This window comes from Danio rerio, chromosome 3, assembly GCF_049306965.1.
Source record: "Danio rerio strain Tuebingen ecotype United States chromosome 3, GRCz12tu, whole genome shotgun sequence".
In the NCBI taxonomy this organism is placed as follows: Eukaryota; Metazoa; Chordata; class Actinopteri; order Cypriniformes; family Danionidae; genus Danio; species Danio rerio.
The window spans coordinates 6,220,489-6,247,131 of NC_133178.1; the positions used below are offsets into that span (position 1 = coordinate 6,220,489).

General features: G+C 39.1%; 2 protein-coding genes across 8 annotated transcripts in view; both read right to left on the bottom strand.

Annotated features, from left to right (window-relative positions):
* Positions 1-1,495: 1,495 nt before the first annotated feature.
* Positions 1,496-15,924, bottom strand: LOC798120 (uncharacterized). Of its 3 annotated transcripts, none has more exons than XR_012400770.1 (3): positions 15,724-15,924; positions 3,905-4,951; positions 1,496-2,826 (listed from the first exon to the last, which is right to left on the bottom strand). XR_012400770.1 is itself a non-coding variant. In XM_021474881.3 (2 exons), the coding sequence occupies exon 2, from the start codon at positions 4,944-4,946 to the stop codon at positions 3,984-3,986; it is 963 nt and encodes a 320-aa protein (XP_021330556.1). In that variant the 5' UTR covers positions 4,947-4,951; positions 15,724-15,924; the 3' UTR covers positions 2,862-3,983. The 3 variants fall into 3 exon arrangements, 1 of the variants encoding a protein (XP_021330556.1); XR_012400769.1 differs by lacking the exon at positions 1,496-2,826 and adding an exon at positions 2,862-3,664; XM_021474881.3 differs by lacking the exon at positions 1,496-2,826 and having other exon boundaries at positions 2,862-4,951.
* Positions 2,862-26,643, bottom strand: part of znf1001 (zinc finger protein 1001) — a 42,838-nt gene continuing 19,056 nt past the window's right edge. For 2 of the 5 annotated variants that reach the window (XR_012400650.1, NM_001111227.1), the window contains 1 exon segment: positions 18,788-20,911. Coding sequence is in view for 3 of the 5 variants with exons in the window: in NM_001111227.1 (NP_001104697.1) it covers positions 19,893-20,777 (885 nt within the window). In the remaining 2 variants the exon portion in view is untranslated. 5 annotated transcript variants of the gene reach the window in all.

The window sequence follows — 26,643 nt, forward strand, 5'->3', positions numbered from 1 at the left end:
CAGCTGCTTTTCATTAATTTATAAAGAGCACACAAACATACTGACAGTAATGGGTAACTTACTGTACATTGTTATGAGTCAATGATGCTAATATTCGGCACAAATCCATCAGTTTCCTCTTTCTGTCTGCTCTTTCTATGAATGAACTATGTAAAAGCACTGTCCATGCTCGTCCGTTAGTAACGCTATATTTCATTGCACAACAATTAATCTATCAGGGTTTTTGGCTAAAAATAGAGAAATCGCGGTTTCATCATTTATAATTAGATTGTTTTTCCAATTCCTCCTGCTGTGCATGTGCTAAGCTGTTGAATGGTCAGTGCATGAGGTGGCTAAGCTAAGCTTGTGAAGAAGATTTCTATTCTCTCTCTGTGAAGTGTTTTCTAAGTGTAAAGCAGTTAATTTTCTCTTCACAAAACGTATGTAGTGTTTGCAGCAAACATGCCAGCCTGTGTTAAAAATACAGTGATATGTCTGTGTAAGATGAGTATGCCTGCACAGGAGCAACACTAGGAGAAGGCTATGACTGAATGACTGATTGTGTAGAATAACCGAATATGTAAAGCACTGATTATACATGTTAAATACTTGTATGAAGCTATATGTGTCAGAAGTAAGAATGAGTAACATATTATCAAGTGATTATGCTTTCATGACAATGTATGTAAACACTTAGTCCTTTTGCATGAGTTGCATCTATGGAGAGAGAACTTTGGCTGACATAGACCTGTAACATCTCTGTTGACATGAGCTAGTGGGCTGAGAGCCAAGAATAATAGGGCCACCTAGAGTAAAAACCTATCCTAAAATGGTTAAAAGTTAAAATGAGACACCTAGGGGTGTGTCAAATAACCTGTATAAAGATTATGGAGAACACAGATACTTGAGAAGGAGCAGGAGGAGAATGCTATGAGGTCTGCTCTGCTCTCTCAACTTCATTATGGAGAATAAAGTCTATTTTCTGATATTCAAAACCTCCGGTCTGATCATTTCTAATTGATGAGAAGTCGAATTCACGACACTAGCTTAAATTTTGATTGATTTATTCTCTAATCGGTTGCCTATTATGCTGTGAATATACCCCTGTAATGCACACTGCAGTCCTTTTTTGTCTGAATTTCTTGAATATTTCACCTGTTCGCCAAAATGACTAATTATATCCCTGGCAATGTCTGAGACCTGCGCACACACATTGAAAAAGCCATGCCAGGCACGAAAGCTTGACAGGCGTAGCAACAGTTACTAAGGAGGGCGGGGCTTATCGAAAGGTCCATTAAGCTAATTGAACTAATGCTGAATTTTGCTGAAGACAGAGGAACTACCTGAACCCATCTGACAAAAGAAAAAAGTTAAATCAGTATTAGAAATGAGCAGTTTTACTCAGAATAAAGGAAATACCACATCATATCATTTACTCCTGTTTCTGTAGCGTGTTTCATTATTTACTCATTCACTAAAGTGTGTTGTTTTCACTATAGGTTTGTCCCTGCTTTAATTTTTGTAATATTTTCTTTTATTTATTTAGCATAAACATACTCTTTATAAATACCTGAAATGTGTTTTACTTTGTTCTAGCCTGACTACAGTACAATGTCACTACGATTGCAGATTTACGATGTGGTTAAACCGCAGAAAGTAAAAGAAAAACCAAAGTAGATCAAAGTCTACCGTTTTACCTGTCCTCGATTAGAAACGGAGTCTTTAGAGCCTTTATGTCACGGTCACCTGCGATCCAGCCTGTGCAGATCACCGAAGAACTACAAATCTGCCACTTTAAAGAACTACATGTCCAGTCATGCACCGCTCACACACACCTGTTCCTCATTCGGTTGATCACACATACAAACACGGTTGGGAGCTGCTCAGGAACGGATTGGAAAGACTTTGTACACAAATAACATACACACACTTCAGTGCTGAGTCTTATTATCTGTTGTTGTGACATTAAGGCGTGTAGTGGTAGACAAAGCGAGGCTTCATGAAACCCTGAAACAGCCGAAGCAAATGTGTCGAAGCTTTGAAATGTTTTGAAACCCTGTCTCTACAGTGACACCTAGTGGTCATTTTTCTGTATTGCTCTGGAACAGCTTCCGCAAAGAAACAGTTCAGCAATTTGATGTATTAAACCCCACGCTGTAGAGTTGAGGTTTCAAGTCATTTAGTGGAGCGGTGAGAGTTCCTGACTAGCATGCAGAGGTAATGGGTTCGAATCAACGGTGATGCAGTTATAAATTTTAGTTTGTAATTGCGCTGTTCTTGTAAATGAACACTGTTTGAACAAATATGTCTTGATTTTGGTCATAAAACATAAAGAAACATTATTAAAATACATCAAATCATAATTTCAGAGTATTTGTACAAGTCAGGATTTAAACTCAGACCATTTGCAGCACAGTTACTTTGTGCACACAATAGCCCACTAGGCTACATGAGATAGAGGATTGTCAGTCAAACGCAGATAAGGGCAAGTCTCGAAAAGCTTTTGAAATGATCGAGGCTCTGAATCAATTTATACAAGTGACCTGGTGTTTCAAATCTCCTTAATCACGTGACCTGGGTGTTTCACAACACTTGTGCTTTGGGATCTCGACACTGTGTCAAAACATCAGTTTCACGTCATCCATCCCTAACGATGCGTTTTCCTTGCCGTGTTAGACCCTTGCCTTGTTTTATTGTTTATTCCTGTCTGCTGCCTGCCTTTTGACCCTCCGCCTGTTGTATGACCACGACCCTGGATTTGCCTGTATACATCCGTTTGCTCCTGTATCGACCGTTGCTTGCCTGACCATTCTCTTGTAATAAACCTGCATGTGGATCTGCAATGACCTGCAAATGAAATAAAGGAATATTTGTAACACAAAGTATTTGAATGTTTCTTTAATTTGTTTCCTACTGTCGCTCACAAGGTTAAACCACATTATATAAAACTGCATGCAATAGTAAATACACTGTACTGAGTGGGCTAGGACAAATAACTGAGCAAATCTGTAATTTAGAAAGAGTTACTCTGTCTGTTTGATCTGCTTTAACTATTTCTATCAAATGCGGACGGCTTGACCACATTCCTCCTCATACCAATGAACAAAACAAAAACACCATTCAGAAACATCTTGCAAGAGTCGCGTTTGCATGGCTTCAGCTGTGTCCTCTTCATTTCTGTGTCTGACTCAAACTGATACGTCTTCACTGACATTATTAACAGACAGCATGCAGGAGAGGCATGACGTTTCCTGGTGATGTGTAGCCGACCCGCCAATCACAACACATTCAAGAGTTCACACTTAGCTGATGACTGATTATAAAGCTTGTTTGTCATGCTGTCCTGGGTGAAAGCCCTGAGCTTATAAGATCCTTGAGCACAGGGTCCCTCCCTTTGCAGGGCAAGAGGGCAGTTTGAGCTCAGGTTGTCTCGAGAGTTTTTATAGACGAATCATGAACACACATTGTTTTGCACCCCATAAACACCATCAAACCTTTAAAAAAACACTGTGGACTACCCTGGTGACAACGCGGTCTGCCTTCAGCTCTTATTCTCAAACTCATTTAACTACGGAAGATCAAGTTGCTTGTGGTCTGGCTTTGCTCCACTCATCCACTATGTGTCCATATGTCTGTAATATCCTGATGCAGCAGCACTGTTTTGTATTGTCGCATGAGTTTCCCACTTTTTTAAAGAAAAAAAAAAACAATTAATGTACATCAGTAATTCGCCAGTACCTTTTTAAATGTTCCTGTAAGAAAACATTGTAAATAATTAGAAATCCGATGATTGCAATAATCAAACCCTTGGGAACAACTGTGGCCAGAACCAAAGTTCACAGTGACTGTGTTCTCTGGACTCCTCTCAAGCGGTGGACTTCTACATTCTGATTGGTTGCCACCGAACCGCGTCATAGCTTATTACCATAAAGCTGACTTGATTTCAACTCTCCTCGATGCCCACACCAGCCAAGACGCGCCGCCCTGCTCCGCGCCGCCGGCTCTCATTGACTTCCGCCTACTTTGACGCTCTCGCCACTTTCAGTGTGAACGTACAGTTTCTCTCTGGTGTGAATCCTCTCATGTATTTTCAGGCCTCCTAACTGTCTGAATCTCGTGTCGCAGTGTGAACACTTGTAAGGTTTCTCTCCAGTGTGAATCCTTTCATGTTGTCTCAGATTTCCTGAATCCTTAAATCTCTTATCACAGTATGAACACGTGTACGGTTTCTCTCCAGTGTGAATCCTCTCATGTATTGTCTTTTGTGCAATCTGACTGAATCTCTTATTGCACAGTGAACACTTGTAAGGTTTCTCTCCAGTGTGAGTCCTCTCATGTTGTCTCACTTCTCCTGAACGCCTGAATCTCTTCTCACAGTGTGAACACTTGTAAGGTTTCTCTCCAGTGTGAACAGTCGCATGTGTTTTCATATGTGCAAGCTGACTGAATCTCTTATTGCACAGTGAACAAATGTAAGGTTTCTCTGCAGTGTGAATTCTCTCATGTATTTTCAAATTTCCAGCTGCACAAAAGGTCTTCTCACACTCAAAGCACTTGTACTCTCCCACACCGGTGTGGATCTTCTGATGATTTCTTAAACTACGTTGATGTCTGAAACTCTTTTCACACACAGAACACGGATAAAGCTTCTCCTTTGAATGAACTCTAAGGTGGCCCTTCAGGTCTGCAGCCCTCAGAAATGTTTTGCAGCACTGATCACACTTGTGTGTTTTCTCTCCAGTGTGGATCAGCATGTGAACATTAAGGGTTGATGATTCTCTGAAACTCTTCCCACACTGAGTGCATGTGCATGGTTTCTCTCCAGTGTGGATCCTCATGTGTTTCCTGAGACTCTGGTTGTGTGCAAGACTCTTTCCACACTGAGTGCAGGTCACACATTCTTTGTCTTTTCTCTTCAGTGAGTCAGTTTTTTCACTCATTTTCTTGTGACGGTGTGTGTCCTCCATCAGGTCTGGAATAAAAATGAAAAGACTGCCTTTTAAATGACATGACAACACGCTGACACAGGGGCTGCCACGGCCAACCTGTGTAATTTCTGGCCACCCCTAAAAGAATTAGTTGTTGATATTATTAATTTAAATGCTCTTACCTAAATTCACAATATTTCAATAAATAAATTCATTTTAAAATAAAATGCAGCCACTAAATTATTGTGGATTGACTAGCGCCACCGACGTAGCTGATTCACTGAGATTACACTTTTTATTAGGGAATAATTTTTTAGAAGAAAAAGTTGTTTTATCTAATTGAAAACCACAAATGCCAACTATAAACAGATGACTTTTGAAATCAGCTTTTCAGAATCGAGTTTATTTAGTAACCCCATTATTTTGCTGCTTGACTTGACCCTTAAAGACCGAAACAGCCGCCCGCGGCTAAAAATAAGTATTCTTTTTAAGTGTTTAATACCCTTTGATCCGCTGATCCGATCCGTACAATTCAAAGATTGCCATAAAGAAGAGAGTCTCAGCTTTCCATCACTGTAAAACATTACATTCAATACATTCGGAGGCTCCGGACTTAGAGTGGTTACGTCATCACATTTTGACCACGCTGATTTGACAAATGAACGCTCGTGGCTTGTGTCTCCGGACAAACCAGACATGATGCATTGACGCATTGTCCCTCCTCCATACCCAGATTGGTTCAAACTCGCTCTCTCTCAACCAATAAGCATAGGTTTCGCTTTGTGGACCAGAAATCAGTTATTTGAAGAACCCGGAATGAGAAATAGGCTGTACATTTACGAACGTCTAAATAAAATGCAAAAAAAAAAAAAGTTTTGCATTAAATAATTCTCATACTAAGTACTTTTGCATGCACAACAGCACAAAAACATGACAAAACAGTGACACAGCAAAGACGAAGTGCTGCTCTTGCTGTTTTCAAAGGATGCAAATGACGGTGCGGCTTTTTGTCTGCAACGCAAAAGTTGAAAAGCAGCAGGGTCAACACCTTATGCTGGCACATAAAACCTGTTAAGATAACCAGCGATGTTTCTCCATAGATCGCTGGTTCTCACACAATAACCATGGCCTACACTTACCCCTTTTCCTGGACTACATATTCATACATGCACTTAGCCCAGACACCCATGCTCACTCATCTAGACTGATTACACTCGCAACACCTGTGGACTGTCAGAGACTGATTGCATTCACTCCATAAGCCACACGTTCACCCTTTCTGTTTGCAGAGTCTTGTTTATCTCAGATGACATTACAACGCGTTTACCCTGTCTTGTTTTGACCCAGTCTCGTTTATCCTTGTTCTCCTGTTTAGCCACCTGCCTTACGACCTATTGCCTGTTTATACGACTACGATTCTGGACTGCCTGTATATACCCGTTAGCACCTGTTTTGACCATTGCTTGCCTGACGCTGAATAAACCTGCATATTGGATCTTACCTCCAGTTGTGTGTGTCATCCCCTCTTGTCGTAACAAAACCTAAGGATGGTCTATATTAAATCTAGTTTAATTATGTGACTATTTATAGTATAATAAATATTTATATCTATTTTTTACTGAGGATTTACACCATTGACTTTGATGCATTATTTATTATTTTCTTATTTGTTTATTTGTTCATTGTATGGTGTTGTTTATGGTAACTGAAAATATATTATTTGGAAAGTCAAACTTTCTTCAGTGTTCTGTTATTTTGTAACAATCTTTCTGTTTAGTTCATTCCCAGAACTTTTGGGCAAATACATTGTCAGTAAGTTAAAGTCACTAGTTTTTTCCCCGCTCAAAAATCGCCTTAGAATAACGTTGAAATAAATTGCTATAACTTGCTCAGGGAATGATGGATGTAGACAAAATTGATTTTGGAAGTATAAAACATCATAGCGTGCAAAAAAAAAAAAAAAAAAAAACTTCATGAGGTTTTGTTGGTACTAACTAGAAAATGCCACCTTTTTAAAAACCGTTTCTCTTAAAATTCTGGAATATTATCTGTCTTTTTATATGTTTTTGGACCAAAAGATATTTTAGACTGGACCTTTAAATAGCCGCGTTTCCACTATCGCGCCTAAAGCGAGCGAGCCAGGGCGAGCCAAGGCCAGTGGGGTTTCCACTGTCACTTCCGGGGCCTAATCGGGCCAAAGCGAGGCTTTCTTGGGGCCAGCGGCCGGCCTTTTTCGGCCCGCCGAATACCTTGGGCCAAGGAGGGCCAGCTGGGGCTTCGGGGCGGAGTGAAAGGAGAGGCGGGCAGTTTTCTGATCGCACATGAGTACATGCGCCAAACAAATAAAGAAATAAGGGAAAGAAAACATCTGGCCTTATAGTCTGGGGTCTTTTTGCGTATGATCGCCCTTATGTTTCGCTTTTAAATGTAAGGCTGCTGCATAAAATAATAAAGTAGTTTTAATTCATAGTGACGTTTTTTGCTGCGTCCTCCTTTATGTTTCAATAACGCATAATAATCTTTACACCATATTAAAGACACAGCAGACAGTAAAGGTTTTCCAGAGTTTTTGTCAAGTTTAAAATGTTTGTTTGTGCACGTTTAGATGCGTGTATGTGTGTGTGAGACCGGGCAAGAGCGCTCCTTCACAGCTCTGTTGATTCCGCGAGCGGCTTTTTTTCTTTATTTATTTTGGAGATAATACACAATATAAATACATTAGAGAGACATAAAACTTAACAAAATACGTGCCCACTTTCGTAGACTTTAAACAATATACTGTCATATCTTGATCAAATAGCCTAAGCTATATTGAAATATAATTTAAAGAATTACAAATATCGGATAAATTTAAAATCACCTTAAATAAATTAACCAATATAAAATAAACAAAAGCTAGCTATAACAATGTAGGTAGCCTATATACAATACATAAATCAAACCGTTTTAAAGCCACATGTAGCCTAACTTTCATTTTACAAAGACCTGTCTGAAAGAAAAAAGATTTTCGATATTTTCTAAAAACTAAACACCGGAGAAGGTTTGAAATATTTATATAAAGTAAATATTTATATAAGTAAATATTTCTAAAGTATTTGGATACGATGATATTAATGAAATCGCGCAAACAGAGCATTATATCGGTGAGTGAATGCAGAATCTAGCCTATACCTTTTTTTCTGTCACTCCTGCTCAGCGCGCGCAGCTTTAAACGCATATGGGGGAAAGTCCAAACACAAAATGTGTTCTATATCCTCAAACAACTGTTTATGTTTTTATATGACGTGGTTAAATTTATAAATGAAACTTTAAATGAAGAGCTTTAGTGAATAGCTGCAGAGAGCAACAAATATGGCTATACTTTATTAGGCTACTTGCTCTTGTGCTGAAAACTTAACACGGCGTCTATCAAAACGAGGATGTTATAAAATACATACCATATCGAGTTATAAAGGAGAATTTCTGTGGCTTTATGTTATGGATGTGTGCGCTCACTGTGATGGGTCCCTGCGTTAGTGGCGAGAGCACTCCATGCACAATGCTAACAGTCCGTCGGCGAGTAAACAATAAATGTAATGAATGGAAATACACAGGTCTGTGCGTATAGACATTTCATGTACGGCTGTACAGTAACGTGTCGTTTGTTTATTTCGGTTGTCTTCATTTTAATGGTTTCGTTTCGTGATGATTCTATGATGTGCTTTATCTGCCTCATTCCCGCTGAAGTGGGCGGGTTGTGTGACGTTTGATTCGGGGATGTTCTGGGGGCGGTGTTTGCGTTACGCGCTGTGAGCTACTAGCCCGACAGTGGAAACGCGACATGATTTCAGCCTCATTCCTCAACCTCCCGGGCTATTGGCCCGGCCCGGCCCGATTAAAGCCCTGGCTCGCACTGGCCCGATAGTGGAAATGCGGCTAACGATACAGATTAAAGCTTTAGGTTCGCCTGTTTAAAATAATATATGACAATTGAGGCTGTTAAAATAACAATAAAACTGCTTTAAAAAAATATATAATATAAGCCCATTAGGTGCCCACAAAATACCTCTAGGTCTTCAAGGGTTAAAGGGGCCAAAAATCTCAACGATTTTGTGTGTATTTTACATAAAGGTACATTAAAAGAAGAATATGTATTAATAATATTGTGAAAGGAGCATGGATTAATGGTAGTATTAGGGTCTGTATACAGTAAGCGTGTGTATGTAGTAATGTCTTTTGTTCAGTTTGTTCATTTGTGTGTTTTATTAATTCATTCATTAATCTTCATTAACTTTAGACATGGCTATACTGCATGTTGTATTCAATTCAATTCACCTTTATTTGAATAGCGCTTTTACGATGTAGATTGTGTCAAAGCAGCTGCACATAGAAGATCATAGTAAATTGAAACAGTGTAGTTCAGCCTTTAGTGTTTAAGTTCAGTTCAGCTCAGTTCAGTGTGGTTTGATATTCACTACTGAGGGCCTAAACACTGAAGAGCAAATCTATTGTTGCGTAGCTCATCAATGCGTAGCTCTACCGATCCCAAACCATGCAAGCTAGTGGCAACAGAGGAGAGGGAAAAACAATAAGTACAATAAGAGTATGTGAAAAAGTACTTGCCTGAAAAAGAGTAAATACTAGGGATGTAACGATATCAGAATTTCACGGTACGGTAATACCTCGGTATGAATGTCACGGTACGGTATTTATTGAATCATTTACAGGAAAAAACAAAACTTATGAAAATACTCCAAAAAAGTGCCAAAAGTGTCAATGACATACAAATTAGCCATCTATCTGTAAGCTTTGAAACAGGAACTTCAATTTTAATAACAAAAAATTATTAAACCATGTAAAAAAAAATAAAGTTTCAATTTAGTATTGTTGAAAACTCATCACATTCAACATTTAATCACACTCAGCCCATCTACCCAGATGAGAGCTCTGCTAGTCGGACTTCTCATCAAGCATCTCCCGCTGGATCTAATCTCACTATATTTATTAAACGGGATATTTCATTCATCTTGTTGTCTTTATCTAACGACATATTCCCTGACTTTGGGCATTGGAATCTATTACTTGTTCTCAGGTAACGTGTTTTGGCTGAGCGCAAAGATAAGTTAATGATTAATGTAACCACGTACATTCTGTATATTGACTGATCGCTTGCCTTTATTTCCTATAATGTATAAACTTATTGTATGTTATACTTTTATAATGGCCATTATCGATTCTTAAAACTGATACTCAGGCTGTGTTTTGTATTTTCACTGAAATTGAAAGGAGGCAGTTGTTATCGGCTCCGTTTTGTTATAAATATCCACACAGTGAAGATGACGCTCATATATGAAGCACGACGCCTCAACATTTCTGCTGTCTAAGTTGCTAATATTAAAATGAAAATAGGCAGTTCCTTAAATCATGTTTACATTTTATTGTTGAGAAAGTGAAACAACGAAGAAAGGGTGATGTGAATGAAGTTATAAAGTACACTGTTCCCTTTGAAGATTTACCCGTGTCCTCGGTATAGTCTGTTGTCCATATCAAACTGAGAAGAAGAGACTGCAGCCTTGATCAAACTTGCGAAGTCTGAACTTACACGGAGAGAATGCAGGACTGAACTGTGTGTTAGGCCAGGGGTTCCCAAACTTTTCAGCCCGCGACCCCCAAAATAACAATGCCAGTGACTCGCGACCCCCAATATCCTCTGAGGTGGTTATAAATACAGAAACCTTGCATGCAATGACGCAGACACACCAATTAAATTTGTGTCAGTGCTTTAAATGTGCCAGAAAGTATAACCTGATGTTATAAAATCAAAATGCATCTGACGCTATTGCTGCCTTTAATATAATGTAATTACCCCAGGGGTCGCAATCCAATAGAACTAGTAACTATAAGCTACTATAGTAACTATATAGTATATAGTAACTATAAACGACTATTTTTATTTTCAGTATAGTTATGGATAAAATATGTTAATTCTTATGGTTTAATAAAAATAAATAGATTTTTGAAAATCACCAGGCGACCCCCCTTCATTGCCCCGCGACCCCTCGGGGGGTCCCGACCCCCACTTTGAGAACCACTGTGTTAGGCTACTTAATATTGAGGAAAAGCCCCAATCAGAGAGGCAAACGTCTGCAGCCCCGCCTCCGTTTTCAGATGTCTCCGTTTTCCATCATCCACACTGAGACGAAGCAGCAGCGTTTCAGAATGAAAACAGCCTCTCCAGCGTTTTCGAAACGCTCCGTTTTCGGCGCTCGAGAACTCCGGCGTAGTGTTGACGGATGGCGTAACCGTAGCAAAACTTATGCGTTTTCAAACTAAAACACATTAGTGTAAACGGGGCCTTAGAGTTTTCCAGCTCTTTTCATCCCCGCTTCTAGCAGCACACTCCATTTCCGCATTACTGGATCTGTAGCGACAACAGACCGCAAGGGATGATGGTCAAGCATGGGCTGATGGGAATTGTAGTTTTCGCTACCTCCCGTTCACTTCATTCGCCTGAGCAAATTTTCTCAGAAGACCTATAGTTTTACCGAGTCATGCGACTTCGGTAATATCGAAAAAAATTAATATTGCGGTATGACGGTATTTACAATACCGTTACATCCCTAGTAAATACTGATTTTTATTTGGTTTGCATGTGTACCGAAGATTTCTATTCTCACAGAGTGAAGTATTTTCTAAGTGTAAAGCAGTTAATTTTCTCTTCTCAAAAAGTATTGTGTTGTGTTTGCAGCAAACATGCCAACCTGTGGTAAAAATACTACTGTGTAAGAGGAGTATGCCTGCACAGGAGCAACACAGGGAGAAGGCTATGCTGAAGAATGACTGAATATGTAAAGCACTGATTATATATGTCAAATACTCATATGAAGCTATACATGTCAGAATCTAGAGTAACATATTATAAAGTTACTGTACCATCATGACAATTTATGTAAATACATGATGGTACAGTATTTATGAAAAAGTTCTTTTGGATAAGTTGCATCTATGGAGAGAGAACTTTGGTTTCAAAACAGTGGCTGACAGACCTGTGACATCTCTGCTGACCATAGCAAGCTGGCAGAGAGCCAAGAATAACAGGACCACCTAGAATAAGAACTTATCCTAAAACGGTCAAAAGTTAAAATGAGACATCTAGGGGTGTGTCAAATAACCTGTATCCGCTTGTTAAGTGTAACGTCACGAGAAGTGGCTTCCAGGTCCAAGCGCTCTATTCAACTGTATGGGGAGATTCATAAAATGGTAATAATAAACGTTTACAAAGCGATTTAATACATTCGAAAATCACGATCGCAATATATATGTCCATGCATAATATACGATGGCCAGAAAGTGATTCAGGGCCTGTACTTTACCAAAAATAAAAATATAACATTTCTCATTATTCACAATTAGGGCTGGGCGATTTTTTCGATTCATTTTAATTTACGTTTTGACAACGATTTAATTTTATATTAAATTAAGAAATCACGATTTTTAAAAAATATATATATTTAATACATTATAATGGCACCAATGCGCTTTGGTTCACTCTGTATGAAGCAGGAAGCACACCAGAAGCGCCTCTCGGCGACGCACCGCGCAGCACCACGCAGCGCCATGGATTTTAGAATTCTAAACAGGTTTCTATACACACACCGGCGCCAATCAGCCATGATTCAGGACGCAGTTCATATTTCAGCCGCAGCAGAGAGCGCCATCTGATTAGTTTCATGTTAAATATCATGCGAATATACGCGTTTGGTGTGTGATAGTTTAAACTGTCATGTCCGCGTCGTGTCGCTGTGCTTCTGGTGTGCGACCTGCTTAACTGTTTGTTAAAGCGTGAAGTAATGTAGGATTTTACTTGTTGCATTAGTCGGAGTCACGTCTGTGTGGATTGTCAAGACATTCCCTCATCAAGTCGATAAACTCGATCTCAACATGTAGGAAGTACTTAAAACCCTGCCCTGTGTAAAACCGCAGCGATCTTTTGGTTTGAACACGAGCAGAGGTGAGGGCCTGTAGCAGTGAAAATGAAAGTACCCGCCCCCATGACGTCAAATAAAATAAAAATAAAATAAATAAAAAAAAGTAAATAAAAATAATTTAATTATTATTAAAGCTCTTGGATTAAATCCAAAATATCTTCATTTGAAGATCATTAATGACAGAATTTCAATTTTTGGCTGAACTAAACCTTCAAGTAGCAGTAAACCTCACAAATACTTAAAATTGATTGACTTAAAACTGCTTGAATTCAAATTTTATTAAAACTGTTTGCACTAATATATCGTGTTAACTACACTTTGTTCATTTTGTGCTTTTGTTCCTTTGTTAATTGTTCTTAGAGATGAGCCTGCTGTGAAAAGTGTCACAAACATCCCGAAAAAATAAAACCAGTTTCTCAGAGATGATGAGTTTTTTTAATCTTGTTATAATATATTTCTTAAAATAAAAGTATCGAAAAAAGTATGGTTTGTAACCGGTATCGAATTCAGGGTATCGGTATCGAAAATTTTGGAATGATACCCAGCCCTAACTGTAACACATAAAGGCCTTTGTCCCGCCCTTAAGTTTCACGCAAAACTAGACAAGGTCAACTGTGATTGGTCACTTTTCATGTCAGTCTGTTTAGGTCTATTTTAACAGCAAGAATAGATCCGATGAATCCGAACAAAGACATTTTTTTTTCAGTTTTTTTTTCCAGCCCCGTCAAAACAAAAGTTTCACAATAATTTTTCAGTTAGGGATTAAAATTAGAGTATCTTAATAAAAACGATTAGTTGGACACTGCACAGTCCCACAGTCTACACTATAAATAATATTAAAATGTATTATATTCATTAATATTATTATTGTCATTATATTTATTATTATTCTAATACTTAGGCTATAAAATTGACAAAATGCAGAACCCTTAAAAATATTTGCTTTCATTTTGACATCGCTAAAGCTCACTTTTACAGTTGTGTAAAGAAACATCCCACTATACAGCAGCAGTCTCAGGTTTAGACACTTAAAAAATGCCTTTTGAGTTTAAAGATGATCGGCCTGCGAAGTCAAGTTTACAGTGTCATAAATGTAAAGGGTATTAGTGCGTGAGCATGTGGATGCACCTCTTACATGCGCTGCAGGCTGAATGATAATCTAGGTAGGTAGACAGGCTCTCTGCTTTGCTACACTAATGCCTTAAAATGTAACTAAGTAACACATTATTTTTAGCAACTACTATTTTTAAATGGCATTCAATTGTAACCTAAATCTTTTTTTCCTAAGGCTGATGGTTGTTATGATTTAGTTTAGCTTGCATGTGTGGACATAGTTTGAAGTCTTTACGGAAAACTTTAAACATTTATATTTTTTTAAAATAAAACGGAAAGAAATAAGGAGACTAACCTTTTAATTTAAACCACTTTTTGGTGCTTAAGCCTTGATCTGTCTGCATTAATGTAAACGGTATCATTGCCTAACCTTCATTGATAAAATCGGTTATAGCGAAGCTGTACATATTATTATTAATGTAAAATGTATATTGCTGCCTTAAGTCAGTAACTTAGGCGGTAATGCAAAGTAATACAGTAATAAATAGCCTAAATGAAAGGATCAAGAAGGACCAAAATCAGTCATCAGGTCAAGTGCAATGGGATTAAAATGCCCCCTCACTTATGACATGCTGGCGCCGGGCCTGCTATAGCAATACTTTATTGTTTAAGAAGAAACAAAAGAGGAAACTGTGGATGAAGACCTGGCTGGGGAGACGGCGATAACATGAATTATCTGTTCTTCAATGAGAAAAGATCGCAGACACGACACTGTGCCGATATTTATCATACAACGCAGGTCGTGTTTATGATAATTAATATTAATAACTAATATTAATAACATATCAATAACTCCTCTCGCTTTAGACTTTACCTTTTAGAGCTTGTTCTTGTCAGCGCAATATGGGCTGGGATTATTGCATGCACGAATCGGATTATGAAGAATGATTAAAAATGATTAAGATGCTTTTCCTTCACTGCATGCTTTCCGTAAGGTGTTTTATTTATTTATTATTTAATTTTAAATGATGGGGACAATATGCACTGGTAAAATGTTCCTCCTGTACCACCAACAAATTACACCCCTGTACCCAAGAAGCCTACCTAATTTATAATTTATGTAAAATTATTCATGTTAGTAAATTATTCATGTTAACCAACCTTTATCTTGACAATAAATTATAATACCAATTACTTTCAAGAGTTACCCATAATTTAACACCTTTTTCCACAATTCTACGGTTACCCACATGAAAAATACTACAGTAACTTACAGTTAATACTGTAGTGTTTTTGAACTACACTATAATAAAGTGTATTGTACAACTGTGTTATTGAATGCGCAGCAGTAACTATGGTGAAATGAGAAAATGCTCTGCATACTGTAGTAAACATGAGTTTTTACTGCAGTAAACTGTGCTGTGTTGTAATATAGTTGTTGTAAATGTAGTACAGTGTTGGTGTTTTGTATTTATACTACACTATTTACTATAAATGACTACAGTATTTGTCCATGAGGGTGAAATGAGTGAACACAGCATTTCATTTGCCGCTAATAAAGATCAGACAAATCCTGAAGTATAAGAATGTGTGAAAGTAAACAGGAATCATAACCTGTGCTTTTACCGCGAGAAGCTTTTACATCGAGAGCTTTAATAAAGAGGTTAGTGGCCAAAACCAAGCAAAAACAAAGCTGAAAACCGACACTGAAGAGGAACACAGCCGAGAGAAAAACACTTGAATATTGAGAAAGTAGGAATCTGAACTAATAAATAAGGAGAGAAACACAACGTTACCTGTTTACATATGAACACGGTAAAAGTCCGCTATTCCTGATCGCTTTCACAGAGGAATTGACAGTCAAGAGCCAGGATATAATGAAGAAAGGCAGGAGTTGTGTCGTGTTTGCTAAATAATCTCTCTAGAGTTGATAAAAGCTGAAGTGTAGCCTCTTTGTTTCTTCTCATCTTCAACACGAGTTTAATGTTGCTTGTTCTGAGCTTTTCCTCCAGCGCCTCCGCTATCAGTGTGCTGTGTACTACTGCCATCTAGAGGACAATCACAGCAACAGCGACTTACAGCGGTCACCGGGCGCCAGGAGGAAATCAGCTTCAGTCAAATTAATAATTTCAGAATCAATGTTCAGCAGACAATAAATAAATAAATAAAGAACCACCAACAAAAAACATTGAATACAACTGCTTGTTTTAGTTCAACTCATCATAGGACAAACAAAACCAGTTTAATTGACAGCAGACACCACACATGAACTAATACTATAGTAAATAGTGAGCGGAGGGAAGCAGCAAGAGTTTCTACTGCTCCACACTCCATGTGTTTTGTATCCGGCTCACTCCACACTGTAGGTTAAACTTCGCTGTTGTCATTACTAAAGAAATTAAGTTAATATAATTGACATTACTTAAAATATCAAGTTTTGGCATCAAAACCAAAACAGAAGTGTTTAACTTACTCATTAGGCAGCAAAAACCTTTAATTAATATTTTAAGTTCTCTAAATTTCACATTTTAACTTGTTTAAATGATTCACCACACTGTAAAGTGATTCATTACTTAAACATTTCAGCATCACAAGCACAATGAGCACCTTGTGTCATCATATAACACATATCAACCAATCACTTTTGACAGTGTCAAGACTATTTTAGCACGTCTGTTTTCAAATAACGACATATTACATACATATTACATATTTGGTGCTTCATTAAGTTTATAAGATCTACAATTATAGCCGGAAAAAAACAAATATAGTAAATATATATTGGTGTATTGGGAAAAAATGATTAGTTTACTTTATTATTTAAAAAGTGAGTTCAATTAGCATAATTATACAAATAAAGTCAACTGAACAGTTACAATGGGTTTACTTACATTATCTTCGTGAAGTCAACTTGTTGTTTTTAAGGCAATTGGTTTACTCGCTTTAAGTAACAAATCACTTTTTACAGTGCATGTCTCTGTTTAAAAGGATTGGTTGCTCTTGAAGTTCTGGCTTGACACCTACGCTGATTGGTTGATATGTGTTATATGATGACAAGGTGCTCAGTGTGCTTGTGATGCTGAATTTTGCTGAAGCGCAGCAGGACAGAGGAACTACCTGAACCCATCTGACAAAAGAGGAAAGCTAAATCAGTATTAGAAATGAGCAGTTTTACTCAGAATAAAGGAAATACCACATCATATCATTCACTCCTGTTTCTGTTAAGTGTTTCATTATTTATTCATTCACTAAAGTGTGTTGTTTTCACTATAGGTTTGTCTGTGCTTTCATTTTTGTAATATTTTCTTTTATTTATTCAGCATAAACATACTCTTTATAAATACCTGAAGTGTGTTTTACTTTGTTCTAGCCTGACTACGGTAAATTTTCATTACGATTGCAGATTTACGATGTGGTTAAACCGCAGAAAGTGAGGGAAAAACCAAAGTAGATCAAAGTCTACCGTTTTACCTGTCCTCGATTAGAAACGGAGTCTTTACAGCCTTTATGTCACGGAAGAACTACAAATCTGCCACTTTAAAGAACTACATGTCCAGTCATGCACCGCTCACACACGCCTGTTCCTCATTTGGTTGATTACACATACAAACACGGTTGGGAGCTGCTCAGGAACGGATTAGAAAGACTTTATACACAAATAACATACACACACTTCAGTGCTGATTCTTATTATCTGTTGTTGTGACATTACGACGTGTAGTGGTAGACAAAACGAGGTTTCATGAAACTCTGAAACTGCAGAAGCAAATGTGTCGAGGCTTTGAAGAACTTTGAAACCTGTCTCTACAGTGACACCTAGTGGCCATTTTTTTCTGTATTGCTCTGGAACAGCTTCAGCAAAGAAACAGTTCAGCAATTTGATGTATTAAACCCCACGCGTGATTTAGTGGAGCGGTGAGAGTTCCTGACTAGCATGCAGAGGTAATGGGTTGGAACCCAGAGTGATGCTGTTATAAATATTAGTTTGTAATTGCTCTGTTCTTGTCACATGTTTTGTTTTAACATTGGTCTGACATCCGAATGAATACTGTGTATAAATATGTCTTGATTTTGGCTATAAAACAAAGAAACATTATTAAAAAACATCAAATCATAATTTCAGAGTATTTGTACAAGTCAGGATTCAAACTCAGACCATTTGCAGCACAGTTACTTTGTGCACATGTAACCCCGCTGGACCTACCCCACCCAACCCTCTCCAAACTGGTTTCGAACCGGCGACCTTCAGCATGGGAGTCGGTTGCTCCAACAAGGAGGCTAAAGACCATGGCCTCTAGCGTCTGGCACTAGAGCACCTTTAGAGGTCAGTGGAGTGAGGTTTACCTGCACAGCACTTACTAGGTGGCCTCCGTTACACACACACAATAGCCCACTAGGCTACATGACATAGAGGATTGTCAGTCAAACGCAGATGAGGCAAGTCTCGAAACGCTTTTAAAACCACCGAAGCTTTGAATCACTTTATACACGTGACCTGGTGTTTCAAATCTCCTTAATCACGTGACCTGGCTGTTTCGGATCATGCTTCTGTGCATTGTTTCACAACACTTGTGCTTTGGGATCTTGAAACTGTGTGGAAACATCAGTTTCACGTCATCCATCCCTAACGATGCGTTTTCCTTGCCGTGTTAGACCCTTGCCTTGTTTTATTGTTTATTCCTGTCTGCTGCCTGCCCTTTGACCCTCCGCCTGTTGTATGACCACGACCCTGGATTTGCCTGTATACATCCGTTTGCTCCTGTGTCGACCGCTGCTTGCCTGACCATTCTCTTGTAATAAACCTGCATGTGGATCTGCAATGACCTGGAAATGAAATAAAGGAATATTTGTAACACAAAGTATTTGAATGTTTCTTTAATTTGTTTCCTACTGTCGCTCACAAGGTTAAACCACATTATATAAAACTGCATGCAATAGTAAATACACTGTACTGAGTGGGCTAGGACAAATAATTGAGCAAATCTGTAATTTAGAAAGAGTTACTCTGTCTGTTTGATCTGCTTTAACTATTTCTATCAAATGCTGATGGCTTGACCACATTCCTCCTCATACCAATGAACAAAACAAAAACACCATTCAGAAACATCTTGCAAGAGTCGTGTTTGCATGGCTTCAGCAGTGTCCTCTTCATTTCTGTGTCTGACTCAAACTGATACGTCTTCACTGACATTATTTACAGACAGCATGCAGGAGAGGCATGACGTTTCCTGGTGATGTGGAGCCGACCCGCCAATCACAACACATTCAAGAGTTCACATTTAGCTGATGACTGATTATAAAGCATCTTTGGCATGCTGTCCCAGGAGAGAACACTGAGCTCATAAGATCCTCGAGCACAGGGCTCCCTCCCGTTTGCAGGGCGAGAACGCAGTTTGAGCTTAGGTGGGTCTCGAGAACCCCAACCCCCCTCATTTAGAGCTGAAGACAGATTATAAATTGCTTTATAGAGATTTGCTGCTGGTTAAGAGCTCAACTATAGTGCTGATTTAGATTTAGATAAACCACTTAGGTTAGCTGACTAATCAGAGCCCGTTGTGAGCGGGCCTTATAGATGGAACCAGGAAATATGATGGTCGTTTTCTGCTCAGTAGCTGTATAAAATTAAGGTAATATATGTTAACAAATCACATGATTTTTTACAGATGAATCACGAACACACATTGTTTTGCAGCCCTTAAATACAATCAAACCTTTAAAAAAAATACTGTGGACCACCCTGGTGACAACGCGGTCTGCCTTCAGCTCTTATTCTCAAACTCATTTTACTATGGAAGATCAAGTTGCTTGTGGTCTGGCTTTGCTCCACTCATCCACTGTGTGTCTATATGTCTGAAATATCCTGAAGCAGCAGCACTGCCAATGACGCCCACACCAGCCAAGACGCGCCGCGCTGCTCCTCATTGCTTATCGGCGCCGACTCTCATTGAAAATGAATGACTTCCGGCTACTTTGACGCTCTCGCCACTTTCTCTCTGGTGTGAATCCTCTCATGTATTTTCAGGCCTCCTAACTGTCTGAATCTCTTGTCGCAGTATGAACACTTGTAAGGTTTCTCTCCAGTGTGAATCCTCACATGTTGTCTCAGATTTCCTCCACCACTGAATCTCTTGTCGCAGTATGAACAAATGTAGGGTTTCTCTCCAGTGTGAACCCTCTCATGTTGTCTCAGAAGTCCTGAATCACTGAATCTCTTATCACAGTGTGAACACTTGTAAGGTTTCTCTCCAGTGTGAATCCTGACATGTTGTCTCAGATTTCCTCCATCACTGAATCTCTTGTCGCAGTGTGAACACTTGTAAGGTTTCTCTCCAGTGTGAGTCCTCTCATGTTGTCTCAGTTGTCCTAAACGCCTGAATCTCTTCTCACAGTATGAACACTTGTAAGGTTTCTCTCCAGTGTGAATCCTCGCATGTGTTTTCATATGTGCAAGCTGACTGAATCTCTTATTGCACAGTGAACAAATGTAAGGCTTCTCTCCAGTGTGAATTCTCTTATGTATTTTCAAACTTTCAGCTGTACAAAAGGTTTTCTCACACTCAAAGCACTTGTACTCTCCCACACCGGTGTGGATCTTCTGATGATTTCTTAAACTACGTTGATGTCTGAAACTCTTTTCACACACAGAACACGGATAAAGCTTCTCCTTTGTATGAACACTAAGGTGGTTCTTCAGCTCTGAATCCCTCAAAAATGTTTTGCCACACTGATCACACTTGTGTGTTTTCTCTCCAGTGTGGATCAGCATGTGATTATTAAGGGTTGATGATGCTCTGAAACTCTTCCCACACTGAGTGCATGTGAATGGTTTCTCTCCAGTGTGGATCCTCATGTGTTTCCCGAGACTCTGTTTGTTTGTTAGACTCTTTCCACACTGAGTGCAGGTGACACGTTCTTTGTCTTTTCTCTTTAGTGAGTCAGTTTTTTGACTTATTTTCTCGTGACGGTGTGTGTCCTCCATCAGGTCTGAAATAAAAATGAAAAGACTGCCATTTAAATGACATAACAGCACGCTGACACGGGCTGCCACGGCCAACCTGTGTAAATTCTGAAGAAGAATTAGTTGTTGATATTATTAATTTAAATGTACTTACCTAAATTCACAAATAAGTCATAAGTAGAATACTATGAGAAGGAGAAAATAATAATTCAATGTTGACCTGCTCTTTTGTCTATGAAGGTATTGTTGTCTCTTTGCTCAGCTCACCTCTTCATGTATTCAAATGTCAGGGGTTCATTCATGTTACACTAACAGTCACATATCATAATCTTAACCAAAGTACAGTCTGAGCCGATGGGAGCCATGATTGTTTGTTCATCACGTGACAGAATGACTCAAACCCGAGGACTCGAGACGTGAATGGATCAAATCTCTTTCCGGCTTTAAACGCATATGATTGGCCGGTAAGGAACACATAAGAAACGCATACGGCTGGGCCATGAGGAACGAATCACTCAAACGCGATGGAGGATTCGAGAGATGAACGGATCTAAACGCATACGACTGGGCCATGAGGAACGAATCACTCAAACGCGATAGAGGACTCGAGAGTTGAACGGATCAATTCTCTTTCCGGCTCTAAACGCATTTGATTGGCTTCTGCCTTTCCGCGATGAACGACTCAAAAGACTTTAAATGAATGATACCACCTGCACAAATGTGCGCACGCGCGCATGAAGGAATCACTCCCTGAGAGGACTCGTAGTTCCCGAGTCATATTGAAGATTTGTTCAAAATGAACGAATCGTTCAAGAACGACCCATCACTAATCAGCTTTTCAGAATCTTGTTTATTTAGCAACCCCATTATTTTGCTGCTTGACTTAATGTGTGTGTATTTTACAGAAAGGTACTTTAAAAGAAGAATATGTATTAATAATATTGTAGCTCAATAAGGAGCATGGATTAATGGTAGTATTGGGGTCTGTATAGTAAGCGTGTGTATGTAGTAATGTCTTTTGTTCATTTTGTTCATTTGTGTGTTTTATTAATTAATTCATTAATCTTCATTAACTTTAGACATGGCTATACTGCATGTTGTATTCAATTCAATTCACCTTTATTTGTATAGCGCTTTAACGATGTAGATTGTGTCAAAGCAGCTACACATAGAAGATCATAGTAAATTGGAACAGAGTAGTTCAGTATTTAGTGTTTAAGTTCAGTTCAGCTCAGTTCAGTGTGGTTTGATATTCACTACTGAGGGCCTAAACACTGAAGAGCAAATCCATCGATGCGTATCTCTATCGATCCCAAACCATGCAAGCTAGTGGCGACAGCGGACAGGGAAAAACAATAAGTGCAATAAGAGTGTTACGAGAACCAGCGACCGCTCTCCGGAGATCGCTGGTTTTCACTATAACCATGGACTACACTTCCGCCTTCCTCTGGACTACATATGCAGACATGCACTTCTCCCAGACACTCACGCCTGCTCACTCATCTAGACTGATTACACTCGCCTCACATGAGGACTTTGAGAGACTGATTAGACACCCTTCATAAGCCATTCATTCACTCATTCAGTTGGCCGAGTCTTGTTCGCTCTCAGTGACATTACAATGCGTTTCTCCTTGTCTTGTTTCTCCGTGTTTTAGACCCTAGCCTAGGTTATCCCTGTTCACCTGTTTAGCCGCCTGCCTTTTGACCTATTGCCTGTTATACGACTACGACTCTGGATTTGCCTACATATATCTGTTTACACCTGATTTGACCATTGCTTACTTGACGCTGAATAAACCTGCATATTGGTAGTGGTGGGCAAAGCGAGGCTTCGTGAAACACTGAAACAGTCAAAGCAAATGTGTCGAAGCTTCGAAACGTTTCGAAACCCCACTCTACAGTGACACCTAGTGGTCATTTTTTATGTGTCGCACTGAAACAGCTTCAGCAAAGAACAGTTGAGCCAATTGAGGCATTAAACCCCACTTTTCATGCTTCAGCCTTCAATTAACATAGTGGGGTGGTTAAGGTGTTTGACTGCCATGCAGAGATAGTGGGATCAAATCCAGGCTGAAATTGTTTTGAAATGCTTCAATACCCAGTTGGTAATGCTTTGCTCTTGTATCGTTTTGTTTCAACATTGGTCTGATATCTGAATAAACAATTTGTGAATAAATATGTCTTGTTTTGGTCTTAAAACAGGGATCTAATGCTAGATCAGAAACTGTGGCCTGAAGTTATCAAGAATTATTTATATTATTCATTACATTTCCCATTTATTGAATTTTATTAATGTCTACCCAAACCCAAAACCCAACCAACCATCACAGTACTTTAAAATTATTAATTATACAGGGCTCGAAATTGCGACCATTTTGGTCGCATATGCGCCCGAAATTTTATCTATGCGACCTTAAAATATATTTAGGAGCATTTCTGCGAGTGCTTAAAATTGTTGTGTGCGACCAGTTTTTACTGCAAAATGTTCACCACATGCACGGATTCGGGAGACATTCACGCAGAATGCATCTCTAAGCTCTTTGTCTGCACTTGGAACGCGAAACGCAGCGCTCAGGAATGGTTTAAAACAGTTGTCATGTCATCTTGCTGCAGTAAACAAATCCAAGTCCGTAATGCTTGCCCCGCCTTCACGCTCTTCTTATTGGCCCACCACTGCTCTAGCACTGAACGCAAATGATTGGTTAATATCAGCTGTCAATCACTCAGTCAGCGCCTTCTGGCATCGGATGACAGGGAGAGCTACTACCGCGCGCGGAAAACTAAAGCGCTGAAGATGAGAATGAAGATAACGCGGACAGATTTAGTTTTAGAAACCATGGCATCCAAAGTTGTAAATAATGACACATCTTACTAGTGATCATGTGCTGAATGTTAATCCACCATCTACAGTTGTTTTCTAATACAATAAATCTGTTTTTATACAACTTGTAGTAACGGTGCTCATAATTGGTGGGTGCGACTAAATTTTGGCTGATGCGCCTAAATTTTTTAAGTTAGGAGCACCAGTGCTACCAAGCAAAAATGTTAATTTCGAGCCCTGTTATAGTTTTACAGTGTTACAAAAATGATGCTATATTGAGGGCGCAACTGCAGCTGTATCCTATTTAGGCCACACAAAACAGAAACATGATTAAAATACATGAAACCATTTCAGAATATTTGTACAAGTCGGGATTTGAACCCAAAACGTAATTCGAAGCACTGTATCTTCATGCACACGTACAGTCCACTAGACCATATGACACGGAGATCTGTCGACCTTGGCAGCTAAATGAAGATTCGCCAGGTCTCTAAACGCTTTTAAGCTGATCCATGCTTTGAATCAGTAAGTCACGTGACCAGGTGTTTCGAAACACTTTAGTCACGTGACTTGGGTGCTTCGGATCATGCTTCGGCGCAGTGTTTCGAAACACTTGCGCTCCGGGATCTCGATACTGTGTCGAAACGTCAGTTTCACGTCAGACATCCCTGCATATTGGATCTTACCTTCTGTTGTGTGTGTCACCCCCGGCGTTACAAAGAGTATGTTGTACAATAAGAGTATGTGAAAAATTACTTGCCTGAAAAGAGCAAATATTGATTTTTATTTGGTTTGCACGTGTACTTGCTGAATTATTTCAAGGAATAAACTACAATATTTCAAGAGTAATCAATGGAATTAAACCTTTATTATTTACTATACCAGAAACAAAAATATAACATTACTCATTATTCACAATAATTCATTATTGTTTTGTGTGCCACCCCAAGATTTCATGTGGCCTTACTTGGCCACCACTAAGAAAATTTTCTGGGGACGCCACTGCGCTGACATAAAAATAATATATTTTATAAAGGTCCATTCAGTCCACTAGTGAATGAAGGTTCACTGCATGTTCAGCTTTTTCAGTGGACAATGCCATTTTCAGGGTATATAGAGGAATCATGTAGGGAAATTCATTACCTTTTAAAGGGTCACGAAACACCAAAACACATTTTTTTGAGCTGTTGACAGTCGTATATGTGTCCCACACTGCTAAAAACACTATTAGGACACCTATATTTCACTAAAAAGTGTAAATTTGTTGTTTTTGCGTTATTTCAAGCAAATTCGTACTTCCGGTTTGAAACGAATTTTTGAAGCTGCGTCACGGTCATGACATAATAGCGTGTATTCCAGCGTGCAGACTGGACGTCTGTGCCAGAGTGTGTCTTATTACGCCTTACAGTGTGCTGCATTAATGCATGAGTAAGGCTTGGTTCAAACCAATCAGCGCGCTCTATTGTGCAACTTCATTAATATTCATTACTGTCACCGTGTTTACGCGAAAGAGACGCCACGTTGTATTGGCAAAACAAGCGTGAAGTGTTGCTTTTATAGTTTGCTGCAGTTAAGTTTTGTTTTCTTTTTCTCTCTGTGAGAGCTCAGACTCACGTGTGGATTAACAGTGTACGCGACGCTCGACAACAATAACTTACGTGTCTAAGGAGGATTATTGTTTACCTGAGAGCTGTTCTCATCTGCAAACGCTGAGATCGGATTCGCTTGTAGTCTTCTCTTCATAAAGACGCGGCTCTAGTTGCTGGTGATTGTCCTGTCTCTACAGATTTGGTAAGTGAGCGACCAGTGCTCTTTGTTTATTCAGTTCGTTCGTATCGAACTAAGTTAACTATTGCACCGTGTAAACATGTTAGCACCACAACCAAACTTTAACCTCGTGTAGGGTTTTAACCGCATTTTGTGACCGGAATAACACACGCGGCTTTCTGACGCTACCTGTCGTGTGCATCTAAGTTTCCGGGAAATTTTGAGTTTTTTTTTTCTCTCATTCGCCGTGCGGTATCAAACATTGCATGAAAAATACACGCTTAGAGCAGATCCTCGAATCAAATATCTCGTGTGTCGCGAGGGGCATGAATGAGTTCCCTGAATGAAAGAGCCAAACTGCAGTTAAAGTCACCCATTTAATAATTTGGCAAATAATTCGACTACAGATGTCCATGTAGGTTTAACACCAACACTTTCTACTGTGTGTGTATTTTGACTCTGAAACTCGCGCGTGCCCAAATAGACACTCCCACACCATCCCACTTTTCTTCCTCCGACACTCCCCCCTAAACAGAGCTGGACACGCCCACTTTTCTGACTTTTTCAAAAGTAGAGGTGTGAAAACACCCTGCTGAAACGGGGGGGTTTCATGGCCCTTTAAGACCTTATTTAGGACTGTTTCCACAGATTTCAAGACCTCATCGTCACTTTAGGTTTCAATTAGTAACACTGGTGACATTTGAACTTTCAGTATATTTACTAAACACTGACAGTAATATAGCAAGCACAACTAAAAAGTTTAAGCTTGTGAAAACTCCTTGTGAATGCAATATAAGTCAGAATAAATGGAACGAGGAGTAAGAGAATTATTTAAACGACTGCCCCCTATGAAAGTTGTAACAGTTAAATAATGTAACTATTATTATTTTCAGATTTGTTTATTTATTTTTTTGCATTGTGTATTGTTTGGCTTGTTAAAATCAGTATGCTGACATGTTGTAATATTGCTTTCGACCTCTGGGGGGCGGGACTCTTTCAACACCATATGGAGGTGTCCACGTTGCTGAACATCGTATGTAAAACAATGTGAAGACACCATTGCTTCTCTCCTGCACTTGAAAATATGATTGACAAAATCGTAGAAATGCTGGAATAAGATCGTCAAGGGGGTCGAATCGACAATCTTTTGACAATTTACAATTAATTG

Bases quoted from the DNA above. Each gene is read 5' to 3' on its own strand.
- LOC798120 (XM_021474881.3), bottom strand. From the start codon at position 4,946: ATGGAGGACACACACCGTCACAAGAAAATGAGTGAAAAAACTGACTCA.